The 21,842-nt window shown below is 43.8% G+C and overlaps 1 protein-coding gene across 11 annotated transcripts in view; it reads left to right on the top strand.

Moving 5' to 3' along the window:
* CLIP1 (CAP-Gly domain containing linker protein 1) overlaps positions 1-21,842 on the top strand; it is a 74,054-nt gene that overhangs the window by 27,878 nt on the left and 24,334 nt on the right. For 4 of the 11 annotated variants that reach the window (XM_044440583.1, XM_044440584.1, XM_044440585.1 and 1 more), the window contains 11 exons: positions 1,399-1,459; positions 3,079-3,111; positions 6,988-7,092; positions 9,563-10,507; positions 12,151-12,267; positions 12,584-12,641; positions 12,804-12,887; positions 14,751-14,907; positions 16,239-16,404; positions 17,197-17,412; positions 19,511-21,796. In XM_044440583.1, the coding sequence (XP_044296518.1) occupies positions 1,399-1,459; positions 3,079-3,111; positions 6,988-7,092; positions 9,563-10,507; positions 12,151-12,267; positions 12,584-12,641; positions 12,804-12,887; positions 14,751-14,907; positions 16,239-16,404; positions 17,197-17,412; positions 19,511-21,796 (4,228 nt within the window). The remainder of the gene's footprint in view (positions 1-1,398; positions 1,460-3,078; positions 3,112-6,987; positions 7,093-9,562; positions 10,508-12,150; positions 12,268-12,583; positions 12,642-12,803; positions 12,888-14,750; positions 14,908-16,238; positions 16,405-17,196; positions 17,413-19,510; positions 21,797-21,842) is intronic. The other 7 variants (XM_044440579.1, XM_044440580.1, XM_044440581.1 and 4 more) reach the window with 7 other exon arrangements.

Here is a 21,842-nt window from a genome sequence, read left to right as displayed (position 1 = left end):
ATTACTGTATGTCTTCCAGCTTGTGCAAGCAACCATATATGGAGTGAAGTCTCCAACTTACCAAGTTCAAGCACTCTGAGTTATCACAAATGTACTGGCACTGTACTAATTTTGCTGCTCCAAGGCAGAACATTCAAATGGCACCCTCACCATATATACTGATTAACACGAGGAACAATCCATTGGAAACTTCCCCCATGCAACATTCATGGAAATGAGCGTGAATTAGGTAGCGATCCTGCTGCGTAGATCTTGTTCATTTCCATGAACTTCGCATGGGAGAACTTCCCAGGGATTGTGGGTAATATGTCAAGGATGCAATTTCCTGTCAGTTTGTACTTGCTTCAAGGCAAGCGGCTGGCAAGGACATGGATCTTGGGCACGGAGCCTCAGGCTCTGTGGCCAAATCTGGCCCACTTGGATTTCCAGTCTGATCTTATGGGATCCCCCAGCCCACCTCTTCTCCTGGCCATTGCTTGTTTGCTGGTGGTTCTTGGTTCTGGGCAGTTTCTCCCCTCATTTGTAATGTTGAAATGCTTCATTAGTCCCTGGCAGTTAGAGATTTAAACTAAAATATACTGGGTTTTTAGCCCCACTCACCACTGTAACGCAGTCCCTGAAAGCGTCACCAAAATGGAATTTGTTCCTCAGGATGGAGGCGGTTCTGCAGCTTTGATACAAACATTTCTCTGTTGTTTAACTGAATTTATCAATGCTCCAAATTGAACCACAAAGATGTGTTACATATAAGTGAGTCATATAATATGATCTGGTCATTTGCCTTGATGATTTTGGAGGGTGCCATAATGTCCTGAGGTCTGTACTAGTCAGTACAGCTGGAACACCTTAAACAAGTCAGAATTCTGATCAGTGATAGAAACGTCAAAGGGTATACATGGGTGCCGTTCTCTGTTGCATCCAGTTTTACGTGCCTGACCCTCTTCTTGTCCTATCAAGCATTCTGGTGTCGTGATGTCAGGCCTATCACATTCTGGTGGACAGCCGGCATCCAACGAGCTCGTCAGACAGGCAGTTGGCAAACCCAAGACTGGTTGTCTGATGAAAAGGGAGCACCAGCGTCCTCCCTCATCAGCAACCCAGCATTGAAGGAAAGGTGGCCATTTGAAAGCTAGAAGATGGCACACAGCTGGTGCTTTGGTGCCACTTGATTCCGCAAGGTTGATGTCTATTGGAAAACGTTCCTTAGAGAACCACCTGCATTTTTCTTGGAGAGAGCAGGGAACCAGTGCCCGATCTTTAGTATGACTTCTGACATCCTGCGCATTTCATTACCAGTGATGATAATGGAGTTGTGATGCTTGAGTTTTTTCCCCTTAAGTGAGAAGTATCCAGGTAAACCCAACAGTTTTCATCCTTTTGTGTTTTTATTCTTTATAGGAAGGTGGAAGACCTCCAATTCCGTGTGGAAGAAGAATCTATTACCAAAGGCGACTTAGAGGTAAAATGCCACCAACTCAGTTAAGCTAGCTATATGGTACGAAGTTGGCAGAGAAACCTTTCTGACTTTTGCTACAACTGTAACCTTGAGTGACTAAAATACAGGATATTATACTATATTATGATAATTTAGAAATATACATATGGAGGCTATTGTCTAATACTTTTTCATACATAGAATTGGAGTCTTCCTTTTTAATCCCTTGTCCTCTATGTGGACAAGTAGCTCCATTTCATTCTTCTGTTCTTTAATTCTGTCCTTCTTGCTGTTTAATATAACATCTTGCAGATGCTCTTCCAAAATATTTACTCGAATTATGAACTTGAAATGCAATACTAAAATAATAAAACTTGCAGTGTATCACAGTACCCTAAATGAAGTGATTGATGAAAGCAAATACAATTTGTTCTGCAGCCAGAACACTGCTAATATTTATGATAAATAGCATATTTCACTTTTCATCAGGGACTTAATTTCCAGAAATGCATTCTGTTCCAGTTTTGGACTAAACAGCAAAATACGCTGAGTTTTGCTAATACGCATACCATACCAAACCGTTCCAACGTGTTGCTTTACAGTTTAGGATTGGGTAAAGAAACCCACTGTGAACACTGCCAGTTTTGTACCCTTAATTCATACTGTTGGTTTTCTTGGAGCTTCTTTAACATCCTCTTCTTTACTCTAACCTCCTGCCCCCATGTGTAATAAATGCCTTTTTCCTAGCATCACATACAATGCAAAATTCAGAACTGACTTGCAGAACTGAAAATAATTTCAGATTGGACGTGCTAGCCTCGTATTGAATAGTTCATCTCATTTTAACATCTTCTTTAGTTCTACTTTTATGTTAAGTCTTCCATCCGTTTGATCTGGATTTCTCATGAACACTCATTTCCCTCTCAGCTTGTGATCTTACGTCTATTTTTGTGGTACCACCAATATACAGGAAATATAAATTTATTATTATTTATCACAGTAACTTTTATTCTGCCCACACATCAAAATATGGTAGCTTTATTTTGAAGGACTTTCAAAAGGGTGGAAATGAATGCCACGAAATTCATTTCCACGAAAGGGTGGAAATGAATGCTCTCCCCACATGTTACCCTGTGGTGAGATGCTTGGGGACAGAGTTCCAGAACTGTTTCAGTACTGGTGCTAGACCTTTGAGATGTCTCAAATTATTCGAAGAAGACATGTTGGCTATCTGTCAGACTTGTATCCTGGCCATTTCAAACAATTAGCCTGCATAAGGAGTTTTACCCAAAGATGACATTTTAGGCCTGTCTTCCCTTCTCTTGCTCATGTGCGTGTGAACTTGCAAACACGTGAGCGGCTTGTAAATTGCCACAGGGCAGTCCTGGGCTGCAGAAGAATATGCGCCTGAATATCGCAGCCATGTGTGCAGGGCTGATTACGTGGGTCTCTCCTACCTAGTGGGAAAAAAGCGAAAATAATTTTCGGGATGGAAGAAGGGGCACTCTCTCCCCCGCACACACCTGCACCTCACACACCCAAAAAGTTTCTCTGTCTCCTTTTGGTTGCAATTATATCATAGGGTTGTATTTAAAGCACTGAGCATTCAAGTGAACTCACTTTGTTTTAATTTTTGCGGATAGCAAAAGAGGCAGATTTCTGAAGATCCTGAGAATGTAAGAGGACCTCTGAACGTGTGGCAACTTCTCCCCATTTTAACACAGATTATTTACCAATAAAACTGCTGTTGATTATGTACTTTACTCACTAATAACATAATCTGCTACTGAGGCATTAGCTTGCCTGTTTTGTGTGCATGTGTCTTAAAGAACCATTCTGGTATTTTAATTGTGTGAGCTAGTGCAAAGGAGCAAGTTTTGCAAAAACACTGTATTCATAGGCATGTTTCTTTTACCAGTCTCCAAGCTTAATATAGTGTACTCGATTTTAAAACCTTGTTATTGTTTTGGTAGGAAACTAAGCTCAGGCTTTGTTAAAATTATTAGAATTTTCAACTTGTATCAACACTCTGCTAGCTGACCTAGGAACATCTACCAGTGTTTAGTGGGTGGCAGTTCAGAAGACTGGATTGTATATCTTTCCTCATTGGCCTGGTTTGCATGTTGCAGCTATCAATGGGTTGTTTAAATCCTGGGACAAGGGAGAAGCAACTGGTTTTAAAATCTAGGTTGTTTCTCGCTCAGTAATCCAGAGTGCTGGGTTTGGATGGCACAGCAAACAAAGATTAGTTTAACAAAATGTGTGAAGAGACAGCTTTCTTGTTTTTGCCTGCACAGGCATAAATACCCTTGGTTTAAACAACCCATAGATGCTCATGGCGTGTGAACTGGCTTGTTTATCATGAAAAGCTAACAGAAAAGAGTAAGCGAAGCAGTGCAGTTTATAATAAAAGCTACTCCTCTTCATATCACACAGCAGACCAATGAGTTAGTGGAAAATCTTCCTTAAGTTAGGGGATTCGTGCTCTCTCTCTCAACACGTGTTAGTTAGGAAGTATTGTACCAACCTTTTGGTTACTTAGTTGGTAAGATCTCTGGGACCAAACAGGCTGCTTTCTTCCCAAGCAAAATAGCGGATCTCTTAAGCCCGAAGTTTGTTTTCTGCTGTGTTTCCTTTGCACAGCCAACTGCGGGGACCTTGGTCTCTTCTGCTCCTCCAGATCAGGCTTGTGGTGTGTCCAAATGGAATCTGCGTGTAAACTGCCCCTCCCTCTCGCTCTCTCTCTCCCTTTCTTTCTTTCCTTTGGGTTTTTAAAAATTATTTTGGGCTTTCCTTATGCACCCAAATCTTTTCTCTGCTGCATCAGCCTGTCTTATTTTTTCCTTAGCCAGTAACTTCCCCTGCAAAAGGCCTTTGCTTTTTAATAGTTGTAAAGTTGTGGCTTTTGTTGAAGCATTTGTTAAAAAGTTAAGACTATAAGAAGCCATCCCTTCATCTTGATGTAGCCAATTCCAACATTCAGCTTTAGGGAAGGGCTCCCCTGGGTCCACTGTTTTCCTCCATGCTTTTTGTGGGCTTCTATCTAATCCTAGGAAATATGAAACAATAATTTCAGGACAAGCAAACCCCCTGTTCCTTTCGTAAAGCAGCCTTGGAGCAAAGCATGACACTCTCCCTTCTAGAATTTGTTTGCCTATGAAATCCTCCTATTTTCATCATGAGTAAATCCATAATCTTAACTGACCTACCGACAGTTCTGAAGCAGCAAGACAAGCAAGGCCCAAGAGACAGTGCCCGGACCTCAAACAACCCCAGGTTGTTCTTTTCATCAATCATTTGTCACTTATAGTAGCGGATGCAGATCAGAGAAATGTGTCTTTGAATGCCATTCATCGTGCCTTCCTTGCTCTGGCACACTAGAGCCAGCACCTCCTATAATAAATTGCTTCCAGCCCAACGGTAGTCCTTCAGGGGATCGGGAAGATTGCTTATCACCAGCAGGCATTCCCTTCTGATACTTGCACTTTGAAGCCCTCAGCAGTCTAGGATCAGGTTACCCAGAATGTATTTTGCTCACATGGGTTCAGGTGAACCCCTTGGTCAACTTCCAAAGCCTTGTCCTTGAGCTCATCACCCCTGGCTTTATGCTTAGCAGTTTTCAGGTTCAGGTGACCCCACAAATTTTCAGTGGTGACCCCACGATTGTTGAACTCTCTCTCTCTGGCAAGACCCTTCGGCCCACTCCTTTAGATGAGCTGGTGAGATGATTCTATTTAAGCAGAAGTTTGGCTTTTAAAAGCGAAACTCTTGCTTTTCTTGCTCTGCAGCCCCCCCCCCCCCTTTTAGCATCACTGATTATAAGGTTGTTCTAAAGAATTTCCTTTAAGGATTTCTGTCTTTGAGATTAGTTGCATACTGCCTTGATTGCATGCATGTAGAAAAGTAGTTTCTAATGGAATGAAATTAATAACGATACCTCTCAACCCATATTTTGAGTTATACAGTTCCAGAATCTGGCTTAGCTACAACAAAAAAGTCAAAGAGATCCAGGATTCGGGATGCCCTGGGATATGAGGCTCTGAGTTTGCCTGCCCTCTCTTCTTAGCACTGGTGCAATCATTCTTTCACTTGCCCCTCTTTTGGTCTTAGTCTGCAGCACATCTAAGCAGAACTTACTGCTTCTTCTCCTTAGTCTCCATTCAGAGATGGCAGGTGGACAAGTCAAAGCGAGGAAGAGCCGCAGCAGCAAGACCCAGAAGCTCCCGCAGGGCCCTCTTTCTTGCTTTTTTCTACAAGGTCCTCCAGGGAACCCTGTGACTGACGAGGGAACTCGTTATGAGACTCCTTGCATTCTTATAAGCTGGTTTTCAAATATTATATAATTTATAAAACTTGTTTATGATCAGATTTTGGAAGCCTGTCTCCCTAGTATATACTGAAGGTCTTGTGTCTCTCAACCTGACATTATTCTCATATCCTCTTATTTCAGGTTTCAGCTACCTGCGGTGGGGACTTTCCTTTTGCTCCCCCTCTGAACTATTTGTAGCAGTTTGTTTTGATGATTTTCCTGCAGAAATTCGCTGATAAGTTGTCTCCAGGAAAGCCCAGCTACTTCTTTGGAAGGATTCCATTGAGGATCTGTTATTTTTGGGTTTTCTGTTTGCTTTCCTTAGAGGAAATTGCTTCATTTAGCACACACTCCTGTGTTTTGAGACTATGCAACTCTTGACTATTCTAGATGTATTACTAGAAGCTAGTAAGCACTGCAAGATCCAGAGGAAAAAGCTCATACGCTTTTAGGGATGCATTCAAGGCCAGCAAGTTGGATGTAAGCAGGCCCTGGGACTGGGTGTTTTGCTTTACCAGCCTTTAAAAAGCAAGCCAATATTTCACCAAAAATTAAAAAAAACCGGGAGTCATGTATTTATACACGTGCAGGCATTTGGTATTCACTGCAGAGGGATAAAGGACAGGGCCATCGAGCCGGAGCTGATCCAATCCCTGCAGAATATTCAGGACTGAAGCATCCCTATGTTTCTGTTTGAAGGGCTCTGATCAAAGGGAGTCCACCAGCTCAGTAGGCTGGAAAGCCAAACCCCTCTTACTGTCTTACTGTCAAGAGGTTTCTTGCCATGTTCAGATGATAGCCACCCTCCGGGTAGCCGCTGAGATCCCGGCCTGCCCTCTTTGCCCTCTTCTTTGCAATGGCACTCTAGGGATCAGAATAATGTTTTGTGACACATTAACTATTCTAATTTGTGCTGATAATTGTCACACTGATGAATAACTTTGGCTGCATGAATTTACTTTGCCCCTTTCTTTTCGCCCGTGCTCCCTTGTCTCTTTCTGTGTGTGCACATCTTTTCTTTCAACATACCAGCCATGTGTTACACTTTCAAGTCAGTCTCTCATCTGTGGCATCTCCCCGCTCATTGGACCCTTTCTGTTTTGTTACCCACCTGGATCTTTCGCTGCTCATCACTGGCAGAAGACAGCCGGTGGCCCATCCTGCATGTGGCTCCTCCTTCCTCTTGTGCTGGCATGTGATGGTGGCACTGTTGTGTTCTCTTCCTTTCCCTTTTTACTAACAGACGCAGACCAAACTGGAGCATGCCCGCATTAAGGAGCTTGAACAGAGCCTGCTCTTTGAAAAGACCAAAGCTGACAAACTCCAGAGGGAGTTAGAAGACACTAGGGTAATGGACTTCACTATTTAAATGAACAAGACCTTTGTGTGTGATGGGGCAGGAGCCTGATGCTGGAGCAGAGTGGGCCTGGTGTCTCGGGAAAACCGGAAAGAACTCTTTCTCCCTTTGCCAGTGCAGTGTTTTTAATAGTTATTACAGTGATATTCAGGTAAGATACTTTCCCTCCAAAGGTGGAGCGTAGTAAATGGAAAACGTACCCGCCGTGGCCGAGGTCCTAAAATTGCACATAGCCGCCTTCAGCAGGTGAAATTGCCTGTCAGCTAAGGATAATGTAGCACATCATGTGATTTATTTTGGTGTTTCTGGTCAACTGGGATCTTCCTGCACTTAATCCTGTTTGATCAGAACAGTATCTTTTTGGTCACTGGTGAGTCTTCTATAGAAACACACAATCTTTCATGCAAGCCTTCCTGGGCAGCATTATCAGTCCAGGACCAGAGTGTTTCTAGCAAGGGTGCCACTGAAGGCCTTTCCAAAAAAGAGGGACCTTGTACCTGATGTCAGTACCATGGACCTAAAGAGCAGTCCTTGGCTGTTCGATGCCTCAGCTGAATCTCGACCCCTTGAGACATCTAGGCATCTTTTCTGGATGTGGAAAAGTCTGGAGTCTCTTCCTGCCAGCCACACAATTCTTTTGTTCTCTTTAGGAGACATAATCCAGTCTTTTGTTTGCCTGGAGATGGTTCAAGCTTGATTTTGAATGTGTGTGGATTGGTTGTTTCATTCCTAATGATCAAGTCTTGGGTCTTAATATCAGGCATATCAAATTTCGGATTCTGCTTCAAACTGTACGTGCAGATTTCTTGTGCAAGTATATGACACTCTTAATTATAGGTTGCCTTCCCTCCCAAGCAGAAAAATAGCTGTGTCCAAGAACTGGGACATGTTGCTTGTTTACATTCCTGGAGGGGACAAAAAATACTTGGAGGGAGCTTGTGTGTGGATGCAGTTACACAGTTTGGCTCAAGGGACTGGATGTGGGCGGAACACTCTCACCTGTCTGCTCTTCCCAGGATTTTATGAGAACTTAGAGGAGTAGCTGCAGATACTGTGTATGTATAACTCCTGTGTATAGTAGTGCTTTTTACGGATGTTTTCAACCTTGGTTTATGAGAGCGAAGGGAACATGTGGTCTGCAAAGTCATAGATTTTGCTTCTTCACAAGTGAAATGAGCTAAAGTTTTCAAGTCTTCGCAACATGTCTTGAAGCCAACTCCCAAATCTTGTTGCTGATCTATAATGACAGAGTCACGACAAATTGTCAGTGTTCTGATTTTGCATTGAGCAGGTGCCTGCTATGATTTATTTATCTGAAGAAAACAGTTTAGTCGCTTGGCTCTTCTGGGTAAATCGTCTGCAGGCACGATGCCAGTTCTCCTGAACGTTCTTATAAAGGCAATGGGTTCTGCCTGACTGAATCTTCCTTCTGGTGGTATTTCTCTTTTATTCACTCCCTTGCTTGTTCGCATACCGACTCTTCTCTGAATCTCACAATGGAATAAAATTCAGGAAATGTCTATTTCTTTCGCTGAGCATAATCAGTATAAGGACCTCATAAATCTTCTCTAGGAGAGTTACTCTGTACCTAACGTTTACACAAGAGATGTTTTAGGTATATTTACAATCTCAACAAAACATCTCGGCAGCTGAGTCCTGGCCTTGTGGGGGGTGAGACAAGTGTGTCTGTGGTGGGGAGGGGGGTGCTGCTGGCAGAGAGGAAGGGGCTGTGGCTCAAATAGCCCCTTGGAAGGCCTTTCAGTCCCCTTGCCAGTAATGGGAAGGACTTTTCCCCCATCTGCAGATGGGGCAAACACACTGAAAGCCATGCCATTCTGCCACACGGCCTCCTCCTGTCAGCGCCCACCAGTAAGGCATAGGAAAGAAAAGTGCTTTAATAGTGGAGTTCTTCAGTGGGAATGTAGCACTGCTCTCTTAGCTTTCTGTGCTCCAAGTCCCATGAGATCTAGAATGTTGTGCCAGCATTCCCTCACAGCCGTTTCATTTTTAAGAAAGGATTCTTAGAGGTGTTCTGCTAAACTCTAATAACATTTGCAAGCGCTGGTTTTAAGCTTTTAACTTAACAGACTGTCTGTCTTAGCACTAACTTCAGTCCAATTACTGATACTTCAGCTGGAGCAAAAACTTAATTTGGAATACACATGAGGACTGTTTGCAGGGACAAATACCTTTGGTTTAGTTAACTGTATGTTATTAAGCTGTTACAAGTGCACCTTCAATAGCTTTAAATTGAGTATTTGTAGGATTCCATTAGCAATATCATCAGAACTAGAAATTTAGAATTACCAGTATTTATTTCATTTTCTAGAATCCTGCCTTAGAAGCAGTAGAGAAGCTGTATTTTGCTCCCCTGAGGTGATCAGTATGTCCCACTGTGCTTTTAAGTTCAACTTGTTATAACTATTTCTCCCTCTTTTTAAAAAAATGCTATGGATCATAGGTGGCCACTGTGTCTGAAAAATCTCGGATTATGGAACTGGAAAGAGATTTGGTACTGCGGGCAAAGGAAGTAACTGAGCTACGAGCCAGGCTAGAGTCCAGTAAGCCAGTCAGCAGCGTGGACACATCGTTGTCGTTGTTGCAAGAAATCAGCACTCTGCAGGAGAAGATGGCGTCCCTGGACAAGGAGCACCAGGATGAGTTGAAGTCACTGAGAGAGAAGCTTGGAATCAGTGAGGAATCTTTCCAGAAGGAAATAAAAACCTTGCTGGCCTCCAATGAAAAACTGACAAAAGACAACGAGTCCCTGAAAGCAAAACTAGATAGTGTCCATGAGGAGAATTTGAAGGTGACTGAGATGTGGAAATCCAAGCTGGAGTCTGCCACTGCTTCTCATCATCAAGCGGTGGAAGAACTGAAGAATTCCTTCAGCAAAGGCATTGGGGAGCAGACGGCTGAATTTGCGGAACTCAAGATCCAGGTTGAGAAGATGAGAGAGGAGCATCAGAGCGAAACATCCGATCTGAAGCTAAAGCAAGAAAAGGAGAGATCATTGCTCATGAAGGAGGTTGAAGCCTTGAAAGAAAAGCTGCTGGAAGTCACAGAGGAGAAGGAGAAGAGCTTGGAGGCCTTCAGGACCAGATTGGAAAGTGCTGAAGGTCAGCATCTGGTGGAATTGGAAGACACGCTCAACAAGTTGCAGGAGGCGGAGAACAAGGTAAAAGAGCTGGAGGGGCTGCAAGCCAAGTGCCAGGAACAAGCCAAGGAGATTGATAGTTTTAAAGCAAAGATCAAAGCCACTGAAGCAAAGCTCTTGGAACTTGATGCCCTTCAGCTGGCCAGCTCTGAAGGTAAACTGCAGTTGGAGAAACTTGGCAAGGAGCTCGAGGCAGCTGAAAAAACCATACAGAGTTTAGAGAATGACAAAAATAATGAAAGTATCCAGGTTTGTATCAGCATCCATCCTTTATTTGCTTTTTCCATTTTTAAACTTTTAATTTGTGCCGTTTGGAAGCACTCTGCTTTTCCTTTACATAGAAAGTGTTATGAAGTAGTCACTTGGCATCATCTGATGGTATTTTAAACATTTAGACACAAAATGTATACTGCATCTATACATGGCCAAAAGATTATACATCTTCACGTAACACAGTAGTTAAAACTATGGAATCTGCTTTTGCAAGGTGTGATAGTAACCACCAACCTCAGTGGTTTAAATGAAAGTTAGACACAGTTCTGGAGGCTAAGGCAGCAAAGTCGCCAGTCTGGGGATTTCTATATCAGTCGGACATTGTGGGAGACAGAATGCTGGAGAGCTGCTCTTAGATACTTACCTGGAGAGCTATTCAGGATATGCACTGACTTTGTTGGCAGAATCTTGCACACTTCAGATATTAACATTAGGAAAGATATTAGGAGGGTGAGTACCTGGAGGAGGGCCTTCTCTGCGGTGGCGCCCCACTTACGGGATGTGCTCCCCAGAGAGGTCCACCTGGCGCCTTCGTTATTTGTTTTTCGGCGCCAGGCCAAGGCCTTTTTATTTAAACGATATTTTAATAATTGTTAATATTATTTATTGGTTTTAAATTTGTAGCTAGGATGAATCCAGATTTTATATGTACTTATCCGATTGTTTTATTTATGATGTTGGAAGCCGTCCCGAGGCTTATGCGAATGGGACGGCATACAAAAATTTCAAATAAATAAATAAATATTTCCAAAAATCAGCTATTTGAACAGTAGAGTCCAGGCCTTTGCTGAGACAGAGAGGGCCTGCTTGTAATGTCATCTTAGCTTGAAGAAAGCTTCTGAAGGGCTGGGGATCACGCTGCCATGCTGCTTCTGGCCCTTCATACTGGGGAGGCCTTGCATATCTGTGAGCACATGACTGCCCTGCTGCTTCTTGAATTATGGAAGGAAATAAGTGTAAATAGGTTACTTCGTCTTATGTGGGGCTTCCAGTGAACCTCCTCCAGGAAGCCGATTGTGTGGTCTTTCCCTGGCCACAGCTTGTGGTACAGAAGAAATACTGCTTTTGATGCCTGTTGTTACGATGCCTTGTCGTCTGAAGTCTTAGAGCCTGGATTTCACATGGTTGCTTCTAGGCATTGGTTGTTTTTAAGTCCCATGGAATTTAAGGTTTCCTGTGAGTTGGTCAGTAAAATAGTTATTGTTAACAGGCAGTTTTTGATCTGAACAGTTGCCTGTAATTTCAGTCATATGAATGTTTTCTGTAATGTGCCAAATACTGCTCTCAGTGTGACCAAAAGAATTATCTGTGCAACTGTGAACTAATGCTTTTCGATTTTTAGTCAGACTTGCTTCCTAGAAAAAGGATTTAGAATTTGGACCTAAAACAAAGATGATCAAAAGATTGAATAATCTCGCACATATGATGCCATAACTGAAGTTTCTGAGCATGATTCTGGTTTATTTGACACATGATTTCCCCTTCAGTTTATGTTCATGTATTTTTCTTGTTTTCATGGTCTGTTTTAACATCTATTTTATTTGCCAGTTCAACAAAGTCCTTTATTTTTTTTCCTTTCATAATTTTTCATTTTTATGCTACATGATCCTCTTTGCTAGGCTATAAGTCTAGTCAAAGAACTACAAGTGAAAGAGAAAAAGCTCCTTGATCTTGAAAGTCACTTGGGTGCTGTAAATCAACTTAAAGATGCTTTGGGAAAAGAGCTTGAAGATTTGGTGAGTAGCCATTGAAGGAAATCATGGTTGTATATTTGAGCTTTGCTTTGGGTGTTTTAGAAGGGAAATCTGTCACAAGTTGTGTATCTAGTCAGCCTTATTTGCCCAAGGTTGACTTGTTTTTTCAGAAAAATTGACTAAATCATTAGCTTTTCCTTCTCAATTAAAAAGTTGTCAATTCTTTCTACCTGGTGTGAGCTGGCTAGAGCTAAACATTTATTAATGTTGCTTTTCAGTGTGGTCTATATTATCCTAATATATTAAAGCCAAATGGGTAAATGTGCTTTCTTCCCTACCCCTGCCCCACTTTTTCTAGAAAGGAAAATTTTCTAAGGCTGCTGATGAGGCAGAAAGTGTACAAAAATCTATGCAAGGTAGGCTTTCTAAAAAGGTAATTTTGATATTGTTTTTTACAATGGGGTTTAGGGGAGAGGGCGAGAATACCTTTCTTTGATCAGAAATGCTTTCCTGACTATGACGAAGCCTTTTTATAAAGCTGACTGACAGCTGACGAATGCTGCCTTTTATTCCATCAGAAACTGTTGAAAAACTAAACCAAAAAGAACAGCAATTTGCACACATGTCCTCTGAACTGGACCAGCTACGCTCTCACCTGACAGGTAAGGGGGAAAGGCTTGGTTGAACAGCAGACTTTGTTTGCATAATGCATGCAGGCCTAGCTCCAGACTGGAGGCGTGGGGAGATGTGGGGGACACTGCCCTGCCGCACAGTCAGGTTTCCACACCGCCATAAGCAAGGTCTCCCCGCCACTGACCTGCTCTCATAGACACACAGAAACTGCGCGAGTCAGAAGGGGTCTCCCGGGCCATCTAGTCTGACCCCCGGCTCCAGCCGGCTCCGCTCATGACATGCCCACCTCCTTTCCACCTCCTCCTTCCATCTCAACTTCCCCGCTTGCCGCCTCTTTGGCAGGCCAGTGCTCCAAGAAGAGTTCCTAGTCTGCAAAGACACCGCCATGGTCACAACGCTGCCCCGTCCGTGATGTGCATACGATGCGAACAGTGCCAGAATCGTTAACCAGGCGGCAATACGCAGCGTCTGCATGCAAGCCCGAGGCTTTGCTTGTGGCCATCCCAGGGCTGCCCTCGCTGCCTCTGTCTGCACGTGCGCTGCCTCCTGGCAGCAGTGCCAGGTAGAGCTCAGCCTGGGAACTTTGCTGTGCCGGCCAGCTTCACCGTGCCGATGATACACGCATGCTGTGTGGACAGGGGGTTCCTTTCCTGTCACCGTCACTCAGTCGAGCCAGAATGGGTACAGCAGGGGCATCGTCACCCTGGCAGGAGAGGGGCTCGCACTTGCTCCATCCTCTCAGGGGCTGGATGCTGGCCTGGTGGGCGTCCTCATCTGCCTGCATTTCTACTGTTGTCAAGAGGTTAACATTTATTGCATAAATAAAGTGGTTTATTTGTAAACTCTGCAGAAAATGCAAGCATGATATGGATTCTTCTTGGTATTTCTGTCCTGCCTTTCTGCATCGGAGGTGCACCAGAGGCGATGAACAGGATGAAAAGTTAAAATGAGGAAAGGAAAGAGAGCCAGTACCATATGGTGGTTGGATGGTTGGACTGGGACTCGAGAGGTCTGAGTACTGGTCCCTTTTCTGCTGTAAAGCTGACAGGGTGACTTTGGGCAGTCACTGACTCTCGACCGAATTTACCTCACAGGGTTCTTGTGAGGTTAAAGTGGAGAGGAAGAGAAGCTTGTAAGCCATCTTGGGTGCCTGGCAGAAGGCTGGAAATAAATGTGACAATTAATAAATGCAGGCTGCTATGTAATTCTAAGAACAGCAGGAAGAAAAGCCACCACCGTGCAGATAGCGTCTGGCTTCTTCAACTTGCCACATAAACTTTGAAAGGGACAAATAGATCTTGAGGTTGGCCTCCTTGCAGGAAATAGATTTGCCCCCTTTCCATATCTGGATCACCCTTTGGGAAGATCTGATCCCTGCTCTGCATCCTTGCATCTCCTGACCAATCACCTTGCTTAGCCAGGCCTCTGGACTGAACTTGTTCTTTCTCTCCCTGTGAAAATGGATTCCATGATGGGTCAGTTCCTCCTAGCTACTCTCAGGGGCTGCGTGCTACAAACCCCCTTTCACTGTGGCAGGATAGCCAAATTTTAAGGCAGCTAATAGCCATGCTTCGCGAAGTGGAAGAAGTGAGTCCATAGGAAGCAGCTTGTGTACTTGCCCCGTTGTGGCCGCAGCGAGCTAACTATGGGTTGTTGTTACCTTGTGTCCTCTGCATAATAACCCACAATTCTGAATTTAAATCTCTGCATGCAACTCCTTCCTTTGAGAGCAAATTCATGCACACACGTTTGTTTCAAAGGAAAATATCCGTACTATACTTGGTGGTTTATACTTTCTGTATCTTGTAAAATATGCTTTCTGGGGCATATGGTTCAGTGTTTTGAATACAGCATTTCATTTGTTCTGTTTATCCTTTTACTTCCTTTTTCAGTCATGGAAAAGAAATTGAAAGAAAGAGAGGAGAGAGAACAGCAGCTTATCGAGGCTAAAGTCAAACTTGAAAATGACATAACTGAAATAATGAAATCCTCGGGAGACAGTTCTTCACAGCTTACAAAGATGAATGATGATCTACGGCTGAAGGAAAAGTAATTTCTCTCTCATATGGAATATCTTCGTGACGTTTTCTGCTACCCTTGCTCTGTGGAAATAACTTGGAATTCCTCCAGATCGTTACGTTCATTAAGTTCATTCCATCCAAAGCTGCTTATGTTTTTGCTCTCACTCTGTTCCTTGCCCATGTGTGTGTTGTTGACTTTAGCCCAGAGAGTGTGGGCTGGGAAACCCAAAGGGAAAATATCACATGTATGTTCAGCAAGGAAGCCAAGCAAACCTTGGGACAGGATTTGTTTGTTTATTTATTTACTTATATTGCGATTTATATCCTGCCTTTTTCCCTCAAAGGGCTCAAGGCAGCTTACATCATTCTCCTCCTCCATCTTATCCCCACAACAACAGCCCTGTGAGGTAGGTTGGGCTGAGAGTCTGTGCCTGGCCCAAAGTCACCCAGTGGGCTCCATGGCCGAGCAGGGACTCAAACCCAGATTGTCTGAGTCCCAGTCCTGTGCTCTAACCACTACACCACACTGGTTAGGCAGGAAGCTCAGGGGGGCTTGTCCTTATGTGTTGGGTATGTGCTCGTCCAGACTCCTGGGTTTGACAGCCCCACGTGGGAACAATTGAACCAGGAATCCTGGTACACACAGCTCAGGGGAAGAGTTAAAAGGAAGTTCAGGCACTCAGGTGGGAAGGACCTCCTAACTGAGACCTAGAGAGCTGCTGCAACTGGAAAGGCGTGTACTGAACTTCCCCTCTTAGTAAAATAGGTGCCTCGTGTGTGGACATGAGGACTGAGTCGCTTCCTCTGTATCTGGATATCTGGCTGGCCAGTGTAGGAAACCAGGCATTTGGCCAGGTAGGCCTTTGGCCTGATCCAAGAAGGCTTTTCTTATAATGTTACACTTGCCTTTCTTCAGTCCAGGACCTAAAGAGTTGTTGCGCTCTCTCGAAACATGGAGGGTGGAAGAGTTGGACTGGGAGGGAGAAGCCCCACTGAAATAAGTAAATTATTAGGAAATGTTTCCTCCTCTGTCCTTTCAGCAGGTCACTAGCTGAGTGAGCTGCAGGTGGTGAACTTCTGCGCCTCCCCATCGTTCTCTTTCAGGCTTTTCACCCTGAAAACCGCCTTAGTCGGAGGCAGCCAGTGTGGTTACACTGGGCACCCCACTGAGAACCCTGCCTGCCTCCGTCTGCACTAGGCTCAGCTTCCAAAACAGTCACAAGGGGAGGCTGACATAGAATTCATTTCAGTAGCTGCTCTCAGTGGCAGCATATCAATCCAATAAATGAAATGAACAGTTGTTCTGAAACCCAGATGGCAAGTGTTAGAATTCTGAACTTTTCTTATGATTGATTTCAGGCAAGTAGACGAACTCCAGCTTCAGCTCACAAAAGCAAAAGAGAGAGCTACTCAGCTTCAGGAAAATGTGGAGCAGATGACATGCAAAGCTGAAAAAGATCAGCAGGAAACGCACAAAAAGCATGAGGCTGAACTGCAGAAAATGCAGGACAAGTTAGAGGATCTGGTAAGACCCTCTATGCGGATAGCTACCTGACTGTGTGGAGAAATTTCCATGGGGAAACCAAGCCGGCGTGGGCCGGCACACAGGCATTCTTGCTTTGTCGTCATGAATAAAGCAGAAATGCTGAGAATAGTAGCAAATGTGCTGTCACAGAAAAATTGAAATATAAATGGAGTGTATAATAGAAATAGAAAAGAAGGTTGAGGTATGTTCTAATTTTAATATACCAAATTATTTATTTGAATTACTTACATATCCTTTCAAATCCTCCGATCTCTAAGTGATTCACATAAACATACATATCCTAGAGTATAAAGCATAAAATATTTTTATTATTTTAAAATAAATAATTAAAGGAGTGACAAGAATCGTGGGACAGAGCAGTGAAATTACAAGTTAGGATAGGCTTGGGTGAACAGACATTTTCAGGGGGCTTTTAAAACTTGTGCTTGTTTCTGTCTCTTGACCCCCATGTGGGAGAACTTTCTGGAGGATCAGTGCCACTACCAAGAAGGCCTGCTTAGGTGCTATTGCTGGATGGAAATCAAATCTGATGACCTTTCATATAGCTGAAATAGTTGCCAGGAGAAATTACTGCAAGAGTGCTATTTTACCTCTGATTCTGAGTCCCATCTCTTAGCAAACTCCCTAGTTACTGTTGTACTGTATAAGTCACTTCTCTTTCAACTCTAATTCAAGAAAAGAGAGATGACCCAAAAATTGTGTAATAACTGGGGCTAGTTGTATGGAAAGGGATCAGGATGCTGTGCTCAATTAGCCTCTCTGTTTTCCCAGGAGAAGAAAGTTGCAGCTAGCCAGAATCAGTGCAAAGACCTGCAGGCGGCACATGAGAAAGCACAGTCTGAGGCAGCTGCCAGGCACGATGGGGCCATCAAGGAACTGAAGCAAAAACTCCAGGAAACAGCACAGCTCTTAACCAATGCACAAAAGGCAAATGGCGAGTTGGAAAAGCAGGTCAAGGAGTTGAAAAAGGAAGCAGAGCATGCAAAGGTATGTATCCCCATGAAGCAGGGAGCCAAAACACAGATTTTTCTTTGCTGATGGGAATGCTCACTCCTAATCTACTGCAGGGACTTAGGGAACGTTCAAGTCAAGATCCATCTTGGCTCCACTGGGCTGGTGTGGAATAGGCACAGATTTCTCCGGCCTCTGGCACGTGAGGAAGGCCTGCCTACCATTAGTTCCTCCTCTGATTTAATTCTGGATTCAAAAGCCCAAAGTGAAACAGGCATCCCTGGGCAGCTTATTGATGTCAGCGCTGTTTAGAAGAAAGAGGAATGTGGAAATCAGAATTTTGTCCAGCGCCTGTTAATTTATCTATATCCAGAATTGTTCCTTTTGCCTGAATGTTAGGCTGTTTTTTTCAACATGTGTATATAATACAATTGCAACATACAGTTTGCAGTTGTTTGTTTCATACTCTGGTTTGGGGACAGGATTTAAGATGTGAGAAAGAAAGCATATAACTTCATTAGTGGAATAATTTTATGAACTAAGAAGACTGAACAGGAAAGACTGCTGAGGGAAATGTTCAGGGGCCCAGTGTTGTGGCTTTGAAAATTATATTTATAAACTAGCATTTCTGGAGAACAGTTCTAAATGCAATTCTTCCTGTTAAATATTTTTGCAGATCCTTCCTAGTCCTTTGATTTCTGATCCCGCCTTCTGTAGCTTGTTGACATTTGAAGCCATTTATTATTTTCTCGGGATGCTTAAAGGGGTCTTACTCCATTTTAAAAATTAAAGTAAGCTTAGAGGTCCTGGATTCTACCAGCATTTTTATTGCTTAGTTTCCTGTAGAAGCTGTCCATGTTCCATATGGCCCTTAGCTTGACTTGAATAGCTTCCGTTTTATTTATTTTCAGCATTGCCTCAGCATCGTTCCCTATGTTCATCTCCTATTCATTGCCTATGTGCTTTGAGCTTTATGTTTTGTTACTTCTATAGCAGAATATTCAGTGGATACATTGACACACAGGCCAAATGGCTGCAAGCTGAACTCCAAGTTCAGGATGATTTGGTTTTCTTAGCAAAATAAAGTGTGAGTGAAATGTCCTCTGCATAAAAGATCACCTCGAAAGAATCTGTAAGTTACTATATCCCATGGAATGAAAGTGCACCATCACTGGTGATATTGGCCGCATTCTGCAATGCTGTGCGTTTCCCACCTCAGTATTTCACCAGCGTCGCCACTGTGGCACGTTAGCATCTCTGAGTAGCCTTTTGTCCTTTGATTTGCGCTAAATACAGTCAAGCATAGATTGGTGAAAAAAGATGCAGAACTCTTTCCTGACCATAGGGATTGTGTTAAGGCTTGGGAAGGCTAACGGTCAGGCCTTCTTCTTATGGAACAGGTCAGCAGTAGTTCCACTGACTTAGTGGGAGCCTTTGACATGAAACCAGTGAAAAATGCGTATTCACCGAGGTGTAATCCTCGAAGCCTCCTTGATTAATTCGGAACATGGCAGCCGTCTGTTTCATTCTGGAAGGCTCGTGCTGTAGGCAGACAGAGCCTGCAAAGGTAGGCTCCTTAAAAGAAGATTTTGCTTCTGGTCAGGTTGGGAACTAGGCATTTGAGCCCATCAGCACATTCAGGCTAGAGTTTCTCATCTTCTTCTAAATGTTCCCACTGCTGCAGCATGTTTGTTCCATCCATCCCCCCTGTAGACACCTACATTTTCACAAAGGGTGGCGCAAGAACTGCGTTGGGAGGAAATTTGAGCCTGGCGGGAGTTGCTTTGAACTCCTCATCTCTTGTGGAAAGAGGCAAGTGCTATTTCTGACAGCCCAGCCAAATGCATACCCTTTGCCGAAGCGCATAGAGCTGAGTGTGTAAGGGGGCAGCGGGATGGGTACCCACTCAAGGCCCCCCTGCCTCAGCCCTCCCCGTGCGGCAGTGTGGATGCACATATCCACCGCCAGGCTTCAAAGACATGCAAATTCTTCAGCAGGGCTCTGTGTGTCAGTATATACACATTTTTTAAAAAATAGTAACACTACTTGTCTTTAATCCACACTTGGCATAAGCCTGCTTGACTTCATTATTTTGTTTTTTGTTTCCTCTTCTCCCTGATCTTTGTTTCTTTAGTCCTTAACCTCTATGTTAGCAACAGCCAGAAAAGAGATTGAACTAATGTCAGACGAGATGAGGGCTTTGATATCAGAGAAAGAAACGTTGGCGCAGGAGGGAAATGCTTTAAAGTTAGAAAAAGGTTCCTTGTTAACAAAACTTGTAGAGTTGGAATCCAAAACTGGATTGTTAAAGCAAGATCAGGAAAAACTTTGGACAGTGAATGAAGAGCTTAATCTGGAGAACAAAAAAATGGTCAAGGACAAACAAGATGCTGAAAATAAAATTGAGCAGGAAAAAGCTAAAAATGATGAGTTAATTTCTGAGAAAGGAAAGTTACTCTTGGAAATAGAAGCTGCCCAAGATGATCTTCTTAAGATAACCAGAGAGAATTATGTTCTGCGCAATTCAAAAGCAGCTCTCCTCAGCAAGGTGGATGAGCTCCAGACCCGTAATGATGCCTTGACCAAAGAATGTGAAAAGCGCATCAGCCAAAGCGACGCGCTAGAGGACCGTCAGAGAAAGCTTTCAGAGGAAAATGCTGCTCTTCTCAAAGATAAGGATGATGTCATTCAGAAGCTGAAAAACTCTTACGAAGACATGGCCAGGGACCAGAAAGAGCTCCTCCAGGAAGTTACTACCCTGGCTGCTGAGAGGGACTCGCTTGAGGGCAAGCTCTTGGATCTTGAGAACCAGCATGTGGCTTTGAAAAAGGAAAGAGATACTCTCTGGCAGACCAACCAAGAACTGCAGACAGACAAAGAGGCTCTCTTGAAAAGCCAGGAGGAACTGCGGAAGGGCTTGGAGCTGGCACTGGACGAGAAGCAGAAGCTTGGCGAGAAAACAGACAGCCTGCAAGCTGACCTAGAAGCATCCCAGAAAGAGCTTAAAAAGGCCACCAAAGACCATGTGCAATTGCAGGCTGCACATGCCAGCCTTTCAAAGCTCTTGGAAGAGTTTAAGGCCAGTAGGGCATCAACAGACTCAGAATGCATTCAGTTACTGCAGGAGAAAGAAGCTTTGTCTTCATCTGAGAAGAAGCTCTCTGAGGAACGAGAGGAACTTCTGAATGAAAACAAGGCAATTGTGGAAAAGCTGGCGAAGGTCTCTGAAGAAGCCGCCCTTACCGAGAGAACACTGAACGAGAGGCTGAGTCAGGTGAGTGCAGAGAAGGAGCTGGCCTCTCAGAAGTCCTCAAAGCTCAAGAAGCAGAACGAAAACCTTGCAAAGGAAAAGGCCACTCTGGAAGGGAAATGCGCTGAGCTCCTTGCCGAAAAGCAGTCGGCCACGAAAGCCCTGTGCGATTTGAAGAGGAAGCACGAACTGGACATTTCGGCAAAGAGGATGCTGACGCAGGACAAAGCCAGGCTCCAGGGCTCTGTTGAAACACTGAAGCGAGAACTTGACCAAAAGGTGGAAGAAAACCAGGAGCTCACTGGCTACAGATGTGAACTGACCAAAATCTTGAAGGAGACCCAGAGTGCCAAAACAGCGCTGGAGAACGAGTATTCTGCCTTGCTTCATGCCAAGCAGCTACTGGCAGCATCGTTAAAGAGCAGTTCGGCTGAGAAGGAGATCATATGCAAAGAGAGATCTCAGCTGCAAGAAGAGTGCCAGAGACTGAGCAAGGAGCTTAGAACAATCCACGAGAACCTGGCCATACAACAGGAGGAGAGGAAGCTGGATAAGGAGTCTTTTGCCATAGAGAACATGCAGATTCAGAGCAGTGTCATCCAGTTAGAGAGGGAGAGAGAACAGCTGACCTTAAAAAACAAAGAGCTGCTGACTGAAAGGGATTTATTGAACCAGGAGAAATTAAAATCTGAATCGAAACTAGAGGAAATTATGAAGGAAAAGGAGATGCTCAGGGTTGAGACAGACCAACTTGCGTCCAATATTGAAAAGTTAAAAAGTGAGTTTGTAGCGTTGACCAAGTCAAAAGCAGAACTCCAAGAACTACATAGTTGTGTCTCTAAGATTCTGGAAGATCTCCGTTCCAGCTACGACATTTCTGAACTGGAGCGGGGTAAGTTGCTTCAGGAGAATGCGATTCTGCTTTCCGAACAGAAGCATCTTACCACAATTAAGGAAGAAATCTTGAAAGAGAAAGAGCAGTTCTCTCAAGACTACTATAAGCTGCATGAGGAGGTAACGCTTCTCGCCCAGGCCAACAGCGAGGTGACAGCCAGCCTTTTGGCATCTCAAAGCAAAAACGTGATGCTGCAGAAGGAAAAGGATGAGCTTGTTTTGAAACTGAGAGCACTTGAGACTCTTCAGGTACATGCGGTAATTCAGAGATTTGAGGTATCCAAATGCTGATAAAATCAGTCAAGTACCGTTACTAACACCA

Source organism: Varanus komodoensis, unplaced genomic scaffold, assembly GCF_004798865.1.
Source record: "Varanus komodoensis strain SLA01 unplaced genomic scaffold, ASM479886v1 scaffold38, whole genome shotgun sequence".
NCBI classification, from domain to species: domain Eukaryota; kingdom Metazoa; phylum Chordata; class Lepidosauria; order Squamata; family Varanidae; genus Varanus; species Varanus komodoensis.
This window is presented reverse-complemented; position numbering and strand designations above follow the sequence as displayed.